General features: G+C 51.9%; 1 protein-coding gene across 10 annotated transcripts in view; it reads right to left on the bottom strand.

The window, feature by feature from the left end:
- PAX2 (paired box 2) overlaps positions 1-22,167 on the bottom strand; it is an 89,185-nt gene that overhangs the window by 23,179 nt on the left and 43,839 nt on the right. For 6 of the 10 annotated variants that reach the window (XM_082722420.1, XM_082722426.1, XM_082722419.1 and 3 more), the window contains exons 6-7: positions 22,018-22,137; positions 16,405-16,473 (exon numbers count right to left, since the gene is read on the bottom strand). In XM_082722420.1, coding sequence (XP_082578546.1) covers positions 16,405-16,473; positions 22,018-22,137 — 189 coding nt within the window. The remainder of the gene's footprint in view (positions 1-16,404; positions 16,474-22,017; positions 22,138-22,167) is intronic. The other 4 variants (XM_082722424.1, XM_082722425.1, XM_082722427.1 and 1 more) reach the window with 1 other exon arrangement.

The following is a 22,167-nucleotide window of genomic DNA, read 5'->3' as shown; positions in this document are numbered from 1 at the left end:
GGCCCTGGTGATAAGACAGGTTACAGAGGCAGCAGTGGAAGGGGGAGGGAGGAAGGAAAGGCGAAGGGAAGCCTGCTACTGGAAGGGGAGGCAGCAGGAGGTGGGCACAGGGAAGGAGAGGAGGAGGAAGGGCGCAGGGGTGAGGGAGAGAAAGAAGGTGCTGGAGGATCAGGAAAGCAAGGTGGTGTGATGAGAGCCTGCAGAGAACCCCAAGAGAGGCTACAGGAGGCTTGAGGAAACTCCCAGAGGAAGAAGAAGGCAATGAGGAGGCAGGAAAGGCAGTGGTAATGATGAATAATGAAGGAGCACAAAGAAACTTCTGGAGGGAGTGGGGGGTGGGGGTGCAGAGACAGGGCATGGGCAGTAGAGCCATGGAGGGTGGGGACAGGAAGCTCTCGCAGGCTCTCTTCAGAGGAGCAGTGGCACCCTCCCTTCAACTGGAGAAGGACGGAAAGGATGAAGGCAAGGGGACAGTGTGGGAAGGGAGTGAGGAGAGGTGGTTGGGAGAAGCCTGGGATCAGAGGTTCAAGAAGCAGAAGTCCAGGAAAGGAGGAAAGGCAGAGGCAGAGAACAGGCAGAGGAAGAAGGGAAGACGCTCCTTGCCCCGGAAGCCCGGGGAAGTGCTGGCTGGGAAGAAGTCACTTGAACGGGGAACCTGGGGGTCCAGCTGTAGAAGGGCCTGAATGGGGCTGGGGGAGGGTAGGCTGAAGAAGGGAAAAGACAGAAGAGAAGAGAGAAAGAAGAGCAGACACAAAAAGAGAACATGGAAGAACAGACTAGAAAAGGAAGAGAAGACGAAGTGGTGCTCAGCGCTGCCCATGGGCAGAGACCTCCTGAAGATGATGGTGAGAGAGCCCTCTGGGTGGGACTTCCCAAGGGGAGACTCTGAGAGGTGACCCAAGGAAAGGGATGGAACCACAATGGGACATTATAGGCCCTGGGGAGTCAAGGCTCGCTGGCGGAGCCGGCCAAGACAGAGGAGGAGGCAGAAGCACATCTTGATCTAGGTTTCAGAGTGAGCGGGAAAGGAAATGCATGAGTAATTAGAGAACATCCTTCTCCAAAAAGATTCCCAATCCAACAGAGAGCCAGGCCATGAGTTCCCCGTGGGCAGAGACCATGACTGAATTCATCTCTGTGGCTCTAGCGCTGGGCATGGACATGGGCATAGAGGAGGCGTTTGATGAGTGACTGAATGAATGGCTGACCCAGGCCCCTGGCCCAAGGTCTCTGGATGGCCACCTGACTGGCTTGGCACCCCAGAATACCCAGTCAACTATCAGGTCCCTACCAATCAGAGGATGTGGGAAGATCCACAGCAGGGCCCTAGGTGGGCTTATGCCCCTTCTTCACTCATTCCTACTGCTGGTGAGCTTCTAACAGTGGCCCTCTCACCAACACCACCCTGCCCACCTATGGTACCTTTGCCCAAAGGACAGAGAATGCTGTCTTCCCAGTTAAGAGCAGCACTTGACCTGGGAGCTGCAGAACCACCATCCTAGGAAGGCAGCAGAGGTTGCTTGGGAACAGGGACCAGAGACAACCTCTGAATTGGACTCCCCACACCGAGGCCCTGTCACAGACAAGCGGGGGGGTAGGATAAGATGGGTCTATTGGCCCACGGTGGAAGCTGGTTCCAGAGAAAGCCTTTCCTAACTGATGGGAGGAGGCCCTCGGCCTTTATCTTGATGAGATAAGCCAACCCCCTGTCAGGATTCCAAGAACAGGGCTGGAGTATGGTGGCCTCACGTCCTGGGCTTTGTGGAACAATTCTGATTTTTAATTCTCTTTCCCACTGCCAGGCCCTATTTTAGACGAAGGTTGGAAAATGTGGCGGCTGTAGGTTTAGTGAGACCTCACCCCGCACGCTGCTGGAGCAAGGAAGGGACCGTGTGCTAATTAGTCCCTGCGTGTGGGGGATTCAGCCCTGTCCTCCTTCTGTCCCCGACCTAGCCACCGTCCATGAGCAGCTCACAGTACTCAGCTTATTACATGCCATTGAATCCTCCCCACAACCCTGTGAGGTCAGGACTGTGATACCTATGTGAAAGGGAGGGAAACTGAGGCAAAAAGACGTTACATGGCTTAGCCAAGGGCAGGCAGCTGGTTAGTGACAGTCGGGATTTGACTTCAGGTCTGCTTGACCCAGAGCCTACCCACTATGCCATTTCACTCTGCTGCCCAGGTTCTAACCCCAGGGGCTCAGATGGGGACCACTTGACTCCATCTGGGGTACGGTCTCCCTCCTAGCATCCTTACTTCTCTGCCTTGCACACTTCCTACACTGAAGGCACAGCCTGTGGCCCTCTGCTGACTGAGCACAGACTGTTTGAAAATGACTAGGGGAGACTTAGTCCAAATTTCTCATTTTACAGTGAGAAAAACTAGCAGGAGTGAGCAGCGAGCAGGGGGAGGTGACCAGCCCGAGGTCATACAGCCCGGCGCTAGGGCTCTCAGGACTGGACCCCATTCCGGGTGTTTTGTCCACTACAGCAAGAGCACTCTCAAGGACAGTGAGCTACGGCAAGTCCTTTTTGGAATAAGGCAGGATATAAATAAATTTATTAAATTAAACCATGAGCTAAAACTTGGATGAACATTTTTCTTTCGGGGGAACAAAGGCTCATATAGTCTTTGCCTCTGACTGCTCCCTGTTTGCTGAGCAGTTAACAGAATGCCTTCCCAGATCTTAGGTTATCTGGGCTTCCTAACCACTCTCCAAGGTAGGTAGGGATTATGATCCCCTATTTACTGGTGAGGAAACGAGCTCAGAGCAAACAAAGTAGAGATTAGTGGGAGGCTGGCTCAAGGGCATATCCACCAGAGAGCCTGGCGCCGGGAAGGTGCTCTGTGGACAGCTGAGGACGGAGCTACAATGGGCAGCAGGAGCCCACCCAGCCCGTGTCCAGAGCGGGGGCTCCAGCAGCGGTGCCCCGGTCTCCATAGGGACAAAGACAGGTGCACAACCAAAGATCATCTTGACTAGAAGTAGAGCCGCTTTGTGAACATGGTTAACAATGGTTACCTTCGGATCATGAGCAAATCTGGATCATTTCTTCTCACCTAAGTTTTTCCATATTGTCCAGACTTTGTACAATAAGCATGCACTACTTCTAGAATCATCAATAAAAATGTCATTTACTCCCCCAGCGAAAGGATCTGATCTCACTCACTTAGCCTTGTCACTCCCCATCTCTTCTGGGCTTCCTGGGAGCAGAGCCCTACCTTCTACATTCTCTACCTTCTCTGACTCCAGGCCAGGCCAGTCATGAATTGTGCTGTCCAGAGAGAGCCCAGCAATTTGGGCAGGTGAGAAGCCACTGACTACCACATCCTAAAGGTGAGGGCTAGGCACAAAGGTGTTCCGTCCTCCTTGTGTGATGACCTTCTACCTGAATTTTCAAAGTAGTCACTGCGAAGGACAGGAGAAAGTCTTGAGCACTGACCAAAAAGTGTGTGGGGGATGATTAGAGACAGAATGAAATAATGCCATTTCCTTGGCCAGAAAACACCCAGGCTCATCAAAGTCTACAAAATCAAGGTGGGATGAATAAGGGTTACTTCTCCCACAAATCCCAAGAAGTAAGAATTAGGTATTTGAGAGGGATCTTTATCAAGTACAGGGAAGAAGTATGCTACCACCAGCTTTCACAGCCCCAGTACACACGTCTACCTCTGGAGAAACTGACATTAGAGCTTTTACATATACTCATTAAATCCGCTTGACTTTATGAGGTACTTCTCGTTTTTCAGATGAGCAGGAAAATTATTTGTTCAACAATAGCCAAGGACAAAGCAGCAGAGGCTGGATTTGAACTCAGGATGTCTGACTCTGAAGCCCTCTCCAAATTCGCCACCAAATTTGCCTTTTATGTCAAAGGTCATCACCATCATCATCATTAGCATGTATGGACACCGTGTCCCAGGCGGGCTTCAGAAGCTTCACACGTAGCATCTCCAGTTCTCACACAACACTTGCCAACGAGATACCATTAGTTCAGTTTTACAAACCAGGGAACAAGCCGAGGGAGGGGAAAAAAAAAAAAAGGCGCGCAAGATCACACAGCAGAGGGGAAGCAATCTGGGGGGATGTCAGTTTTACTTCACCGGAAGACAGAAAAATGACCCCAAGAAGTGAGACAGGAAGAAAAGAGAAAAGGGACAGAGGAAGTAGGATCATTGCATGAGGGGCTTCGGCCCCCAGGGGGCAGGGGCGCTGGAGGGGCCTGGGTTCTCTGTGTTTGGGGTGGGGGGCTCTGAGCTAACGTCTGCTCTGACCGGCGGTGTCAGCTCCGCCCCCCCTTGTCTAACACTACCTTCCCCCTCTGAGGGGTTCACCCCCAGCTGCCAGTTGTTGCAGTTTCAAACTCAATTGTTCTCCTCGGTACTGAGGCAAATGGAGTCATTAATTACCTTCTATCGGCTGGGCTGAGTTCAGAATGCGATCAATATCCCCGCTTGTCATTCAGGGCAGCCCGCCTGGTGCAGCCCGGGCCCCACCCCCACGCAGCGCCGGCCTCCCAGCTGATGGGGTGCGGGCCGGGTTGCAGGCACCCCCTCCCCTACTTTGCTTTCCTCAGGGGATCAAGAGCAGGGATTCAGGGCCACAGGGAGGGGTCTGGATGGGGAAAAGAAAGGGAAGGAGTGAGAGGGAGGGAGGAGAGAATGGGAGGAGAGGGGAGGGGAGGGAGGAAGAGAGGAAGAAAGGAAGAGGGGAAGCTTGGGGGAAAGGAGAAATAGACAGGAAAAGGAGAGAGGAAGAAAATCCTACTGCCATGTGCTGGGAAGGGCTGCAAGGCCCAGGCTGGAGAGTGTGCGGGTGGGAACACAGTTTGTCCAAGGAGATTGGATGACATTCCCCCGTGCCTCCCATCCTTAAACTAGACAACCTGTGAGTCTGCTGTGACCGAGGACAGGGCATGAAAAAGCCCTTTGAAACATGGCCCAAAGCTTAGGCTCTGAGCAAGACTAGGTTCTGCCTGGCCTTCTAGCCCTGCCAGACCACCTCCTCTCCTTGACCAAGCTCAGCTTCCAGATACTCAGTGAGTTCATGGTATGGGGAAAAGTGGGCGTGGTGCCTGGCCTGCCTGACCTCAGTCTTGCTGTGTCCATTGACACCCATGTGCCTCTAGGGATACTAAGCTGCACTGGTGATCCTAACAGGACACTGGACTAGGAGTGACATCTGAGTTGAAATCCTGGTTTTGTTGCTCACGTGCTACATGGCCTTGGCCAAGTCCCATGAGCTCTTCTGGATTGAGTTTCCTCAAAGTTACACCAGTGGGTGGCTAGCTCCTCCCTCTGCAGTATTAATTTCTTCTTTCTCTGAGTTCCAATTGCCATCTATCCAAACCTCTATTGTAGAAATAATAATAATAACTGAAATCGATCCAGTTCCTATTACAGTAGCAGACACTATGTGTAACATATAGACACTGACTTAATCCTTACAATAACAGCGGCTAACATTAAGTGCTTACTATATATTAGGCACTCATCTAAGAATTGTACATATGTTAACTCATTTAATTTTCACAAGAACTTAAGCAGGAAGTTTCTATTATTATCTCCATTTCGTAGGTGAGGAAATGATGTGCAGAGGTTCCAGAACTTTCCTAAGTTTACACAGCTAACAAGTGATGCAAGAGACAGAAGAAACACAGGCAATATTCTGGTGGCAGCTTAAGTTCGTAACCCAGAGAAACCAAGGGATGGAAAAGTTAAGCAACTTACCCCAAATTACCTACTACAGCCAGTAAGTGCCAGAGCCAAATTTAGAATCTATATGTATCATCATTTATTTTTTAAAAAGATTTTATTTATTTATTTGACAGACAGAGATCACAAGTAAGCAGAGAGGCAGACAGGGAGAGAGGAAGGGAAGCAGGTTCCCTGCTGAGCAGAGAGCCTGATGCGGGGTCTTGATCCCAAGGCCGTGAGATCATGACCTTAGCCGAAGGCAGAGGCTTTAACCCACTGGGCACTAACCCAGGCGCCCCTCATCGTTTTTTTTTTAATGTTTGTTTTTTCCACTAAACTGTGACTATTTCGAAGGCAGGGACTCATCTTTTTCATCTTCGTAAACCTAGCATAGGGCCAGAGGTGATTAAAAAAAAAAAAAAAAAAAAGGAATATTGGCTGGTTCATCTAATAGAATTCCAGAAGCAAAGGTAGATAACCTCTTAACTTGCTTTGCTTAACAGTTTACCTTTTAGAAGAAAAAAGAAACAACGAAGTGAGTTGCTACTCTGGATTCAGTGTCACTGCATTTTACAGCTGCAAATTATCATGGAGATGATCATTTAATCGGATTCCCTCTTAGAGACCAAAAAAAAAAAAAAAGCTCAGAAAGTTTGAGCAATTTTCCCACGTCACACAGCTGGTGATCTTTAAGATGGGAACCGAGGTTCTCAATGCCCAATGCCCTTTTCACTATTCCAAGCTGCTTAATTCTGACCAAGAGACAAAAACCAATAAAAGGCAGGGCACCTGGGTGGCTCAGTGGGTTAAAGCCTCTTCCTTGGGCTCAAGTCATGATCTCAGGCTCCTTGGATGGAGCCCTGCATCCGGCTCTCTGCTCAGCCAGGAGTCTGTTCTCCCTCCCACCTCCCCCATCCCCCGCTAGCCTGCCTCTCTGCCTGCTTGTGATCTCTGTCAAATAAATAAATAAAATCTAAAAAAAAAAAAAAACGATAAAAGGGAAGTGATGGGGATCTGCGGAGAAAGCAAGCATGTCTGGAGTTGACAGTAGCCAGCAAAGGAGGCATTGGACAGAATCCAACTTAAGGAAAGCAAACTGCTACACAGGGAAGGCAAGAACGGTCGTGTGATTCCACGGCAAGAGATTCTACAAGGGAGTATAGTTCCGTAAGGACAGGGTGCTCTAAAAATGAAATTCCACCTCTACAAGCTCAAATAATCAACCTGACAAAGTAAAGGGACTAGAGCGGGGGAAGGGTTGAAAGAGAAGGACATTTAAGGAAAAATCATTGCTGTTGCACACGGATAAGCTTTAAAATATGATGAGCCTAGATTTTAAAAGGACATGTACACTGAACAGTGGAAGATTATGCAGCCATTAAAAAATCATGTTTTCAAAGAATATTTAATGATATGTGAAAATGGTCCTATATAATATTAAGTGAAAATAGCAAGACACAAGCTGTATATACAGTATCATTCCAATTTTGATAAAAAATTATATATGCACGGAAGGAAAAAAAAGACCATAAAGACTATACCAAATCCTAACAGTAGTTATCTCTCAGTGATGAGATTATGGGTGTTTTTTTTTAAAAATTTACTGTATCTTTCAAATACCTTCCAATGAGCATGTATGACACTTATTATCAGACAAAAGTTATTTTTTTCCCTTTTAAAAAGGACACAACAGATGGAAGGAGGGGACCATAACCAAGGATGGATATGAGAGTAGCGTGAACCTGTCAGGAAGACAAAAGGTCAGAACAAGCTGAGACAACAGAAAAGGGCTTTCGTAGCTATGTCTGAAGAAAGAACAAAAAGGAAGGCAGGCTTAGGTTCAGTTCTTGGCAAGGGGAGTAAGAGAGAAAAAAGGGGGAGAAGGCAGACCCTCTTGACCGTCCCTCCCTCTGCTTGCCTTCTTCTCCACCAAAGCAAAGAATTGTCAAAATGGGACCAGCATGAGTTGCCCATATCAGCAGGGGGCCAGGCAGGTAACTCTTCTCTATTTCAATGTACTTAACTTTCCCTGGGCTCAGATAATTCATCTACTGGCACCCTCCAAGAGAAAGTGGATAGGATCCTACCTTTTTTGCTGGTAACCCTTGAGAAGTCCCAGTGAAAGCGTGAGGCAGTGACAAAGCCCAATGCCATCTTCCCTGCCAAGGGGAGGAGGCTCATGCAAATAACGCTCTAATAAATTTAATGCTAGGGTCGGGAAATCTTTTAGAAGACATTGTTATACAGTTAATGTGTGGGCCCTGGGAAAAAACATGGGGCTACCCCGGAACCTACCTGCACCCACCAAGAAGAAGTTGTGGCACATTCATTAGCTATCAATGCTCAGATCAGATGCTAACCCCACTAAAACCTCTTTTAACTGCCCTGATTGGAAACAACTGTGCGCGCTCTCTCTCTTTTTTAAACACTCATCATAGCACTTTATACCTTGATCATAGCATCTATCACATTCTGCTTGTATAATGATGCGCATGTTTTCCTCCCTACTAGATTAGAAGCTTCTCAAAGTCAAGAACTGCATTCTATTTACTTTTGTAAACCAGTCCCGCCATGTTTTTTTTTTTTTCCCCGCCATGTTTTATACATAACAGGCACTCAATCTGCTCATCAACTTCAGTTGTATTTTTAATTGATTGAGAAAATGCTGTGGATGTGGTGAATGTTAACATTTCACAGAGAATCCCCTTCCTAATTTTATGGGCAGGATGAAGAAAAGTGAAATGCTTGATGGCTGCTGGGCTTAGTAGTACCCAAGGCATTCATTTACTGCAACCAGGAGGGAAGTTTCCACTGGTGGGCCACTGTCTCTCCTTTACTGTAAAGACATATCATTTTTTAAAAAATTTTTTAAATTTATTTGAGAGAGAGCACAGAGGGAGAGGGAGAGGGAGAAGCAGACTTGCCGCTAGAAAGACCCATGCAGGATTCAATCCCAGGACCCTGAGATCATGACCTGAGCTGAAAGTAGATGCTTAACCTAACCGATTGAGCCACCCAGGTACCCCAAGGCAAATAATTCTTGTAAAAAAAACAAAAAAAAAACAAAAACAAAACCCAAAAAAACAATTAGGATGATGCTACAGAAGACACCCTTATGATCTTAATCAGGTGGAATTAAGAGCCCAAACCAACAAGATGAAATTCAACAGGGATAAATGGAATGCCCTATGTTTAGGTTAAAAAAAAAAAAATCAATTATCCAAGTGCAAAATGGGGTAGACCTGGCTTGATAGCAATTGATGTGAAAAAGATCTCGAGGTTTTCGTTGACCATGAACTCGATATGATCTTGAGTCTGACAGAACTGCTAAAAAAAATCGAATGTAATCTTGGGCTACGTTATGGAGGCAGAATCTCCAGATGGAGGGTGACCATGGTTCTACCATTCTTGGCATTGGCTAGACAGCCTCTAGGGTTCAGTGGGCACGTAGGAAAGACTTTAACTGTCAAGAGTGAATTCAGATATGGGCAACCAGGATGGTGGGAAACCTTCCTCCAGTGCAGGGACCACATCATGTAAGAAATTAAAATTCACCCGGGGGCTCAGCAAACCAGGTGGGACAGATGGAAAGAAGGGAGGAAGGGAGGGAGAGAAGAGAGGGCATCAAAGGGAGATCTTTACCATCACTCTAAGTGGTGAATATTGTTGTCTCTATTTTAAAGAGGAGGAACCTGAGATTCAAAGACATCATGTAAATAGCTGAAGGTCCCACAACCAGTAAGGAGAGCAGATGGACCCCACAGCCAGACATTTGGCTTCCAAGGTTTTCCCTCAACACTACCCTGACTCAGAATCAAGGCAGTGCTATTAACAACGACAACTGTCCATGTATGTCCTATGTGCAGGCAGGGGCTGTGGTCTGTCAGCCAGAACTGTGGGAAGGGAGAGTTCTATGGGAGTGGCGGATAAGACCAGATGACCTTTATGAATCTGATGCTTTGACTTGTCACCATCCTCAGCCCAGCCACTGATGTCCCTTCCCCTGGGAGGGGTCTCTGGAGACAGTCTCTCCGCATCTTAGGTACTCTGGGGCTCAAGTCCCAACTCCCGCTTGTTCTAGCCACTTCCCTGGATGCCTAGTGAATGCTTGGCCACATGGTTCAGCATTTAATTAATAGCTTATTGTCTGATGTGTGATAGCCTTGCCTCCCCCAGTAGATTATAAATTCCTGGAGACTCCTGTCCTCCTGGTTATTTTTTCCTCTCATACATCCCAACACAGTGGGCACTTGAACCCACACTGATACCAAGCTCGTGAGAGATGTTAAGTTTTCTCAATATTCCACTATTTACACACCAAAGGAAAACCACAGACTCTCAGCTGTCTGAAACAGCTTATAGGAAATCTGCCTGAAAACAGAGGCGTGACCCTCACAGTTCCTCACCAAACAGTAGAGGGGAGACCTAGACATCCAGAGAATTATACCAGTACAGTGACCTCCCCCCTTCTGAATAAGCTAGTCCCCACTCGCCCAAATCCCCAGGCACCTGTAGCAAAGAAAGGCAAGAGCCCCCACGGCTGACACACAGCCAGCGTGAGTGCCTGTGACCCATCTAGGAAGTGGGAGGCGGGGCAGGCAGAGGTGAAGCTGGAGGGAAGGGGTGACCAGAAGCAATAACAGGAGGGGAGTGAACAGGCAGTGGAGAGAGAACTGAACTGTACATAGAAAGGGGAAGGGTGAGTCCTGGGTGGGTTTGGGTGAATTCCCCAGAGTGATCAACTTCTCTGCTTGAGAGCAGGCGCTGTGCCTTCCTGCTGGCCGGCTGGCAGAGGCTAGGGCTCCAGGCTCCCTGGCCGTCAGTGGGGAAGGAGGGCTGGTCCAGCGTCTGTCTGTCTGTGTGGGGATGAGTCCTCCTCCAGCCCTATGTGGGCTCTCAGGATAGGGCTGGGGCCTCCTACCTGGTGCTGGGTTCCAGCTGGGGCCAGGACCAGTTAGAAACCTCTCTGGAGCCAGGAGGGAAGGGGGCTTTGTTAGCTCAAAGGACACAAGCAAGGCGAAAAATTACATAGCAGGCCGCCCTAAGTATGCTTGTTTAGAGAAACTGCTTGCATTTATGAAGTCTTTGGTGCGGAAAGCAGGGTTGCAAATGACTGCATCAGAGCGACAGTAAAGGCCATTAATTTCCTGTTATGTTTTCCTGTGTTGGGGGCTTTATTAATTTAATTTTACACTGTCGAACAACAGCGAGAGCTGACACTGCCAGCCTCCACGGCTGGGGTTTTCTTTCTGTGTGTGTAGCAAGGCTTTGCCTGACATGCAAATCAACGCTATTACCGGAACCAATAAAGATGTGTGGCGGGAAGAGGGGAGGGATGAGGAGAGGGAGGGAGGGGAGGAGGGAGGGGAGGAGGGAGGGGAGGAGGGAGGGGAGAGGAGAGAGAAGGGGAGAGAAAGGGCGAAAGCCATCCTTGGCCAGTTTCTGCCTCCCTCCATGCCTGGCATCTCCTGGCTTCCAGAGCATTCTCCATAATCAGCAATTTCTGCCCATCCTTCGCTTTCCTTTCAACTCTTTTTCCCTCCACGGTCCGCCTTTGGATGACTCTACCTCTGCTATGCTCCTCTGTCCCAGCTCCTGGTGGAACTTGAACAGGGACACCAAGTTCCTGGGGAGAGGCAGGAGACAGACTTCCCCTCCCCGTGTCCCATCCCCAGCTAAGGCCTGTCACCGAAGCAAGGGATTGTCAACCCCAAGGGTCGGAGTGAAGGCCTTTACTACACACTCTCCTTTCCTCCAAAGTCAAGGACTCCAGTCCATTTACATGATTAGTATACGCACACATGAACCCATGTGCTTGTGCACACCAAGAAACGCCCAGAAGAGCAGATAGGCCACCTTGCTCGCACGTCCCTCTGAGAGCCCTTATCCTTAATCTTGCCAATCATTCATTTCCTTTGAAGTCCCAGGAAAAAAAATACACTGTCTCTGTTTCTCCTTAAGAGACCCCAACTGTAGCTGTCTTCAGGAGCTACAAGGTACCCAGCTGGCCTAGACCAAGATACCAGAGAAAAGGAATCCCAGTGTCAGAAAAAAGATAGCTTCCTGGGAGACCACATTCTGGTCCCTTTTACCACTTATGCCTCACGACGATCTGCCTGAGACTGTCCCCACTGCCCCTCACACAGAGTAGCTTTTACAGGCTGGCTGTCCCAGGGGTCCACCCGGCCCTCGGTCCCGCTTGCCATGCCACCAGTCTGCCCGGGGAGGGCGTGCTCACTGGTTGTGTGTCTGGGTGGGCCATACCACCAAAGGAGAGGAAGATTGGGGGGGGTTGCTGGGCAGGTGAGAGGGAAGGAAAGTGAAGCTCTTAGAGTCACTCCTACCAAACACACCATCCATACCCCTCCATCCAGACTTTGCAGTCGGCTGGACGCTAGGGAGATCTGTGTGAGCCCGTGGACAAGAGAGAGAGAGAGAGAGAGAGAGAGAGAGAGAGAGAGGGAGAGTCTATGCATCCCTCCCTCTGTCACTGGCTTGCCTGAGCTCCTGCCCGCACTTTCTGCTTCAGGAGCTGTTTGCCAGCCTCTGAGAGGCTGTTGAATGGAATCCAGCTCTCCCTAGGAGGGAAACATAAACTTCATAAACTGCATTTACCTTAATGCAGGTTCCTGGGGCTGCTTTCCTTGGGCTTTTCTTCCCTCCTCTGCCCGCTCTGTCTTGATCACATTTTACCTCTGCCCTTGTGTGCACCCAGACCCCACACGCGCACACCTGCGTGCACACACACACACACACACACACACATGCATACTATAGCCAGTACTTCTGAAAAAGATCAAGGCTCAGGCAGGAGGAGAATGCGCAGGGTGTGAAAGCCGTGTTTAAAGGAGAACCCCTCGGCCTGGCGGCGGGGGGGCCCCCCTGTGAGGTGCGAAGAGGGTCTCCAGGGGAGCCTTGCACAGAGAGCCTTCTGAGGCAGGCGGGGAGGGGGGGGGTCCTTCGGGGAGGGAGGGATACTGATGTGTGGTGGGGACAGCCAAATGGTGGGGACAGCCAAATGAGGAGCCACCTGGAGGCTGGGCCCTGGGGCTCCAAGGAAGGGAGGGAGCGAAGGCGAGGCCTTCGTGCAGGTTGAGGTTTGTGAGGCCTCCCTTGTCTGGCGTTGTCAAGGTCAGCAGGTTCAGGTTCACCGAAGGGTCAGGATGGTTTGAATTACTGGCTCTCCTGCAACTCAGCTAGAGGCTCGTGATCTGTCTCCCAGCCCCAGAGCCAGGCCCAGCCCTCCCCCACCCTCCTTGCCTTTGCGCCCCCACCCAGGGCAGGATGGGGAGGGTCCCAGAGAGTCCCCGCGAGCACGGGCCACTGTGGTCCCCCGGGGGGAGGGCAGGCAGGGAAGACTCTGAGCTCAGGGCTCCTCCCTGGGCAGCCAGCAGGCTCAGACCCACTCCTCCGGCAGGCAGCCGTCTGGCCTGCCTGCCTCCCAAGCCCTTTTCCTGAAGTGTCCCCCTCGCCCCTGCCCTTTGCAGCTGCCCCTTGGCCTGCCGAGGAGGAGGAGGTGCCTGGGGAGGGGAGCCCAGGGTCAGCAGGGCCCGGCTCCTCCCTCCCACATCCAGAGCCTGCACTTGGGGGAGAAGGGCAGAGCTGAGGCAGCGGATTTCTCGCCTGGTGCCCTTGCCAGTGGAGGAAGGAGACTGATGCCTACCTTCAGGGCTGGAAGGGGGTTGCTGGGGGGAAGATAGGAGGTGAAGACACATTCTGACAAGATGGGTGTGTATGCACACACGTGCACAGGGGGCAGCAAGAGGACCTGAGGCCTTGGCCGGGAAAGTTCGGGTACGACACTACCCCCACCCCGGTTTCCAATGGTAGAGGGACACAGGGAACCTCTCCACGGCAGATCTGTCCATTCTCTCCTGAGCGCAGTGGCGACCTGTCTGTCCCAGCTCCTTATGAAGAAAAGTCTCTGTTGTGCTAGATCTCAATGGTCTTCCTCAAACAAGCAAATACAACTCTTCACAGAGGCATGAACTGGCTGGGGAACCACACTGCTTAGTGATCTGGCTGCGGGTCTCTGGGGTGAACGCAGAGATTTACGTACGAATCCACACACCCTGGCCGAGTACACAGAGCCATGGCCAAACCCTGGTCCTTCCCCACAGACAAAAGCAAGTCCACAGGTGCACAGTCGCCAAATAAAATATCGACATAACCTACCCCTACTTCTGGGTAACAATATGATCAGTGTTCAACAGGCTCATGGCCGACATTACCCAGAAAAGGGGGCTAAAATAGGTAATCCATCTCAGAGAAACTCCCTTCTCGGGTACCAATGGTCTGATCTCCCAGGTTACTGGGAAGATAGAATCATAACAACGAGTGTGTGCTCATAAGAGGATTTCTCTTTTTCTTCAGTGTCTTAACTCTTTCTCGGACTGGAGTGGACATTAGCCAGGTTTTGACAATTTTGGGGGAAAGGAACATAGGTTGAGCTTTGTGGATACAGTTAAACTCGGACACTTGCCCAGACAGATGACTGCCTTCATGTAGATTGGTTTCTGGACTTTCACAAGATCTGCCTCATGAGGGGCAGAGTCTATGACCTGGGTGAGGTCGTATGGGGATGTGAAATCATATCCTTCCAGCCATAATTCGCAGAGGACCTCTCCTTAGAGAAACTCCAACTCTGTTCGGCTTCCCTCTGCCAGCAAAATGTTTTCTTACAGTGCCTGGCCAGGGCGTGGAGGAGAGCGAAAGCTCTCACAGTGGTTCTGTGATTTCCTGCCCAGGATGGAAGCTGACACCAGGGTTCTGAGAGCACATCACCCCGGGCTCTGGGCTCCGTGCTCCTGGGTTGGTGGGGCGGGGGGTGGTATTCTTTGAGAAGGGAAGCCGAGGGCTGGGGACGTAGGTGTGGAAGGAGGAAGGGGTATGCAGACATGGCTGCGCCCAGGTGCTGGGTCGGTTAAGGATTCTGCAACACGGTGTCTCCTGGACACTCCTTGGTAGCCCCTCCCAGCTCCCTCGGCAGAGAACCCTGTCCCACTAACAGGGCCTATGCTTCGCAAAACTTCCCTAGGTTCTGCCCACGCAAGCTGCAGTCCGACTGCTCTCTGCTTCTGGCCATCCTTGGCATCTGGACCAAAAGGCCGGAGGGAGTCAGGCTCTGGCTCCTGCCTCACGCCAGCCTCCCAAGCAGAGCCCACCTGCGGCCGTCCCCCACCGGCCTCCTCCGGGAGGCACAGGGGAAGTCCCAGGACCAGGCAGCCTCTCCTCTTCCCCAGGGGGTGAAGGGGGCTGGGGGTCCTCCTCATCTGCCTCTTCTGACACCAGCACTCCTCCCGCTGCCCCTCCAAGAAGAGAGTGGGGAAGAGAGACTGGTGACCAGGGCACGCCTGCTTTACATTAATGAGCTACCCTGAGTGTAGTCCGGCCACCACGGCCGCCTACAAAAGGAGGCGAGAGAGCGCGGGCGGCCAGGAGCAGGGCGGCTCAGGTAATTGGTTTATCTATCTGGAAGCAGGGGGAGCCATCTCAGCACAGACAGACTAGCAGTAAAGTCTCTTCCTTAAGGCTATTTCCTTTGTCTTTTCAATTGCTTGCACATCCATGTGAGAGAGGGAGAGAGTGTTAAAGAGAGAGGGAGAGGGAGAAATGTTAATTTGTGAATTAATGGCTTTTCTCAGCGGAATTGTAAATTCAAATGTCACCTCACACGGTGACACCACGGCTGGTCTGCTGAAGAAGCAATGATAAGATCCCCCACCTCCCTTGGTGCCCCTCCCTCCCCAAAGATAGCTGTGGAGTGGAACATGCTACTTTTAATTTGCAATAACAACACAACAGAGGTATGCAGTAATGACTGCCTTCCTCCACCCTCCTCCTGCCTGCCTTCCCCCCAGTCCGCTTGGCTCCCCATTTCCTCCCTCCCCACCCCTTTGCTCTTTGGAAACAACACCTCACCTCACCCCGGCTGCCCCCCACCCCAGCCCAGCCAGGGCCCGATCACATGGGGGGAGGAGTCCTGGGGGGGGGGTGCCTTCGAAATTGACGATGCTGCAACCCTCTCTTCTCCTTCAATAATCAGGGAATTAATGACCCTGAAGTTAAAGTGAGGCTGATACCGAGGCCCTGCCCAGCGTTGGGAAAAAGCCTTCATTGTTTTCAAGCAGGAGGCGGGCAGCAGTGAGGGAGATTCATGGATGGAGATTGAATATGCAATTTTCTTTCACCTTGCCAAGAGCTGCCCCTGGGCTGTGCCTGGCCTAAATTTTTCCTTTTACCATCTCTGCCTTATCCGGCCCTCCCACCTCCCTTCCATTCTTTCCAGAAAATTACCTTCAAAATTGATTTCCACTTTTACAAACAAATATAATGGGAACACAGGAAAAAACTTGGGCCGTGATGAATTAGGGCTGTCAGGTGCTTCCAGGTCTCCTTTGCTTTTGTTTTACTACCCGATCTGTTCTTTGTTTTTCCAAGGGCTGGAAAAAGTGCCCCCCATCCACGGAGTGTCTGACCCTCCAGGCTGCTGGGGCCTCAGCCCCCAAACCCGGCAGTGGCCCGTGGCCGAAGTGATCCGAGCCCTGAGACTCTGTTAGCCTCTTGGTTTCCCAGTGGAAGCCTGACCCACCTCCTCATTTCTGCTCCCTGGCTCTTAGGAGCCCACCCTCTGAATTATCTCTAACCGCCACCCCCCAGCTCTGTCCCCTGACCCCCATGCCATGTTCCCTCTGTCCCCCATACCTCTTAAAGTCCAGACCAGATGCAAACCTCCACCTCCTCTAATGTGGGCAGGATCAGTGTATACCTCGACTAGAGCAAATAAGAGACAGACAGACACTGAGAGATCCCGAAAGACAGGCAGGTAGAAGACTGGGGACAAGACCCGGAGATTGGGAGACCAGGCTCCTCCTGCAAGGGCTGTGAGGTTTCTGAGTGATAACTCCCACACAGCCTGAGGGTGTAAGGGTTCCCAGCCTCAGTCTCCCCAGCCTTGGGCCCCAGGCAAACCAGGAGGCAGGCTCAGGACAGCCCACCCTTTTGCCTCCAGAATGCAAGGTGGTGCCTACGGGGCCTTTTGGGTGACACTCTATACACCTGTGGACTTGGACCTCGGAGCCTTAAAAGGCTCAGGCCTGGCCTAGAGCTCTCTCTGCTCACTAGTGCTGGCAGACACGCACCTGCTCACACCTGGCGGTCTCTTCAAGTATATACACTACCCAGAAGACTGCACACCCACCCCATACAGGCATTCCACGCCCCTTTTCACCCAAAGATCTCAGAATGGTGGAAAACGCACATTTACCCATATTTGCATAAGCCACGTAAAAAATTACATGGTGTCCATAAAACAACACGCACACATTTCCCTAGCTAAATAAATACACTTACATGTGAGAGCAGAAATGCACAGCAATGGAGAGAGGGAGGGATGCTTCCATGTTAGAAAAGAAGGGGGCCTAGATTTAATTATGCGCATCTAAAATGCCTTTGGACATTAAGAGAGAACACGTGGCCCACCCAGATAACCACACAGCAAATGACCATGCAGAGATGGACAAAGGTCCTCCCGATCACACACGGGTGGCTGGACATCTTTCCTCCACTCCCTGGCCCCATCCCTGTAAGCTTGTCCCAGTGTCAGGTTCCTGCACCAAGATTAGGGAACATGGGCCCAAATAGATTTTATTCTGACATGACTTCACTTTCCTTCAAAGTATAAACCTGCCGAAAAGGTCCTCTCCCGCAGACCCTCGACGACCTGCCTTCCAAGATGGAGTTGGCTCAACACTGTATCCGTGCTTCTGTGTGGTCCTCTCCACAGTCCCCCTGAAGTGAATGTGATGCCATCTCCATTGTACAGAGAAGACTGAGCTGATCAAGGGTAAGCAATCTGCCTGAGCCACTGGGATTCCAACCCGGGGGTGGCCTCACTCCAGGGGCCCACGCCTTTCCCCACTGAGCCACACCGCCCAGCCACGCCACTCCAGGGACAGCCTGCTTGCCTCCACCTGGCACCCTCGTCCTCCTCCTTGCTGGGCTGGGGTCCTGCAGCCTCTTCTTGCCCGAAGCCAAAGCTCCTGGACCGGGAAGGTGCTGCTCATTGCCACCGCCAAATCCCCTCGTTTGCTCCACGTCTAACCTGAGCAACACCTAACTCAGGAATTAAGGCTCTTTTTTCCAGTTATGGCTATATGTGACAGGACTGAGCCATTTCCTTGCAACCCGCCCAGTCTGCAAATACACCCCTGCACGGGGTTGGGCACCTCTTAACTGCACAACTCATTGTGCACCTAATTAATGGAATGCAAAATCACGGCCCCCAGCAAGCCCACACATCAAAGGGTGATACCAACAAGCCTTCCTTCACACGGATAACCAGTCTTAAACCTTATGACTTCATTTGGATTTTTGGACAAGTTATGTAATTGCTCCGTGCGCCAACAACATGCATGGACAGCAGTGCTTTAGGCTATGGCCGAAAGCAACTAGGTGAAGGCAAAGGATTCTGGTTTTCCAGCCTGAAAAAATACAAGAGTCTCTATCTCCCAGCCACATAAACCAGGGCATACAGTATTCAGGGAAGCAGTGTCCCTTCAAGGGACTCTAATATACTCAACTGAAATCGTAGCCAAAACGAGGTAAGGATCTTAGCAGGGCATTAACTGGGGATCTACCTTCTCCGACTGATGGAGAGCCTGGCTTCTGGATGCTTTGTGACATAGCTTCCTCGTCTATCCTTGGTCCATCTCCCTGTCTCATTCTGGGAGATCCTGGACTCAGGTAGGTGGACAGTGTCAAAGCTTCTTGACTAGCACATGTCTTAAAGGAAAGTCCAGGGATTTTCCCATACCTCCAATGGCATGAGAAGGCATCTCAGGCAGGCTCACAGACACTGTCAGTTCCCCTTTCCCCGGAGTCACAGCTGATCGGCCCTTTACTAATATCTCCACAGATATGATTGTTGCAGATACTAATAACGCCGTCCGTATTCCAAGTGCCAATGCCAATAATGCTCTGGGTATTATCACTGTGAACACCAATAACTACCGCTGAGATTGTCTCCAATAATGCCAGCACATGCTGCAGAGATTGTCCTCGCTAATGCCCACCACCGTGACATTGTTAGAGCTGAAGAATAGGCCCAACTGTACCCAGAGGCAGGAGCCCAAGCAGCTTCCTTGAGGACAGAGAGGCTCACGGCTTGCCCTCGGGGTACGGCACTTCTAGAGATATGCCACAGTGCATGGGCCTAGGGAGGGGCGGCGGGGTCCTCCTGGAGGGAGATGGGCCCCTCTGCTCCCTGGAGGTCTAGTCCCTTGGCATGCATCCCCACTCCCATACCAGTGCCCTGCAGGGCACTACCCCACCCCACCCCCAACCCCGGTCAGTTTCCTTGTAGCCTGTGCCGCACGCCTGGTGGCTGAAGGACACACCTGGGTGTCTGCAGCCCGTGCCTGAGGCCGCCTCCTGCCACCGGCCTGCCAGCTGCTGTGCTACCTTGGCCTGACCGCACACTTGGGCTACATCATCTTGACACATAATTATCTCTCCTATTCTTAATCATCTGAGCTGCTCCCTAATGCAAACTGGGCCTGGCTGCTTGGAGGCACCCAGGATGGGGGAGGGGGCAGAGCTGCAAAAGGTCTGCCTTTGCTCTCTCCTTTCCTCTCCCTTCTACCTGGATCCCACCGACAGGTCAACTGTGTGCAGCGGCCCGGGGTGGGCACGGGGGCAGGTCAGGGAGAACGGGCTTCCCTCACAGGTGCTGCCCTCTACCAGGGAAATGGCGGCTCCACCTGTGCTGGGGTTGGTCAGAGGAAGCGGGAGTCAAGGCAAGAGAACCATCCCCCCGCACCCCAAAAGAAGTAGGGCCTGGGATCCTCCTTGTCCCCTGGCTGGGCCCAGGAGGTAGGTGTTTAAGCCATAGGGGAAACCGAGAGCTCCCATTAGCCCTCACCTAGAAGATGCCAACTGCTTCCTGAGCTATCTCCCCGCTGCCATCACAGTCACCCTGCCCGGAGGATGGCCTTCCCAAACCTAGCACTGCTCTTCTCCCTTCCTGCTCAGACACTTACAGTGGCTACTCATGTCTGCAGAACAAAGGACATGGTCCGGTCTCGAGCTGATCTCCTGTGGCCCTAACCCATGCACTTAGCCTTAGCCTTCCCTCCCAGCCTTTCTCTCTCACCCCTTCAGCCCTGCTAGAGCACACGTGAGTCTTCCCACCACAGCCCCTTCTGGTCACAAGGCACAGTCTACCAGACAGAATTTCACACTGCCATTGTCTCCAAACATGCCTCTGACCCATCATTCAAGCCCCTCCTTGAAATGTAGCCGTTTCCCACCAGGCTACTCCCTCCTGACTCTGGGTTCCCATGGCCTGGGCCCAGACCTCCATCACAACGCAGCTATCTGATGGGCCTTTCTGCTCTCTGGGCTCACATGATTTACATGCCCCACTAGACTGTAAGCTCCTTAAGGACAAGAATCATATCTTGTTCTGCTTTGGGGTCCTCCAGCACCAAGCCTTTCTTGCCGCTGATGCACAAGAAAGGTTCACTGAATTGAATTGACTTGAAACAATGAAGGTGGTCAGTTGCAGGGAGGAGAGCGCTCTGTTCTGGGGCGGCTGGGCCCAACCCTGGATGGCTACAGCCTCCTGCACTGGCCTCCTCTCAGGAGAACCACAGGAGCCCAGGAAACAGCGCATGTTTGGCCCCAAACACAGACACAAAGGAACAGTACACAGGGGAGTGGGGTCCTAGGGCTTCCCCCGGCCCCGCCTGGTGGACATCTCGCACTCTAAAAAATGCAGGGGCTGGTGGTGAAAGGGGGAACCCTTGGGGTCTGGGGAAGAATCTTCCAAACCACTCAGGGTGCCAGGGTGCCTGGCTAAGGCTGGAGTGTGGGAAGCCCCCAGGGAGGACTGGGACCTAGCGCCTTTCCGGAAGCCTCTCCCTGCCCATCAGGGGCTGCCGCCAAAACAACCACAATGAAATTTAGTGAGTGGCAAAGGCCGTGGCAGCCAAATGGGTTTCGATATTTTGGAAGAAGGAGAAATAGAGCCAGACAAGCTGTTTCCCTGTGAAACGAGGCCATTAGGGCTTCTGGAAGGAGGCCAGCACCAGGTCATCACTGTCTTGCCAGACCCAGGCCTCTCCCATGCTCCGTCCCTTCTGCTGGAGGCTGGGGCTTTCACACTCTCTTTGCCCTCAGCCTGGGCCCAGGGAATCTCACTTTTGTCCCTTTTCTCCATTCCTTACCCTTGAACGCTTCCCCAATCAAAGGCTTGTCTATGCTTGGGATGGCCATGTGATTTATTGTCCAAACAGGACATTTTTTAGAGAAAAAAGAGATGCCAATGGACCAAGATGCAGAGACAAAAAGCATAAATTGGGACTGCCCCGGCTAACGGGATATGCAGTGCCCCTTTATGTTCATCTCTGGAGGATTCTATTTCATGGGAGGTCCCCTTAAAATCATACACCCTCCCTAGACCAGAAGGTTGCTGCTTCCCCAGCAGGGACCATGAGACCAGGACAGGAAGCAGGCTCCAGACACTGGTGTCTCCACCGGCCTGGGCTTGTGGGCCCTGTGCCCTGGACCCTCCTCTCATCGGAAGAGAATCAGATGGTCACCAAGGGACTCCTCATATCTCAACATTTGTAAAACACCTTCTCCCAAGCTCCTGGCCAGCACTCCCTCTTCGAGTCCTTTCCCCTCTTCCTCCTCTTCATTTCTCCCTCTCCTGAACTCCCTGCCCAATGGGTCTTGGTCGCACCTTGAAGCATTACCTGGAACGGAGAGGTGGGGGAAGGGGGCAGACAAGAGCCTGAGTGGTGTCTCCTCCCATAGGATGGGGTACAGAAGGCCCATGTCCAGCTCCCTGAGTGGTTTTGGTGGGGGCGGGGTGGGGTGCAGAATCCATGTGTCACAGAGAAAGGACACCTGGGTCAGCTGCATGTGATGTCATGCCCCCATCTTCTGATGGGTTGGGATCAGGTCAGAACAAAGGCAGATTGGTCTTTAATCCTTGGGTCAGAGATCAGCTGTCTCCCAACTTCCTGACACTCCGAAGATACAGGGCTCATGCTCTCACCCTTGCACCCCGCTGGGATGTTAGGGGCAGTCCCAGCGGAAGAGGAGGCCGCTGAGGCTGCAGAGCAGATGGTGAAGCTGATGGCCAGCAGCCTGCCTCCCTCTCCAGGAGCCAGCAGGGCAGTGGGGGGACCTGGGCTTTGCTACTAAAACTGATCTCACAGCAGAGCAGCTGCGAGGCCGGGCCGAAACCGGAGCTCCGAGTCCAAGGACAAAGCATGCACAGGGAAGCCAAGCCTCTTCCCTCCTCCCTACCTTCATCACGTTTCCTCTTCTCACCATTGGAGCGAGGGATCCCCAGGATCCCATTGATGGAGTAGGATCCCACTGGATCATTGGAGGCGCTGGAAACAGGAGGGGAAGCCGTACTGGGAACTGGATGAGAGTAAGGAGGAAAGGCCATCA

This window comes from Mustela nivalis, assembly GCF_964662115.1.
Source record: "Mustela nivalis genome assembly, chromosome: 2".
NCBI lineage: Eukaryota > Metazoa > Chordata > Mammalia > Carnivora > Mustelidae > Mustela > Mustela nivalis.
This window is presented reverse-complemented; position numbering and strand designations above follow the sequence as displayed.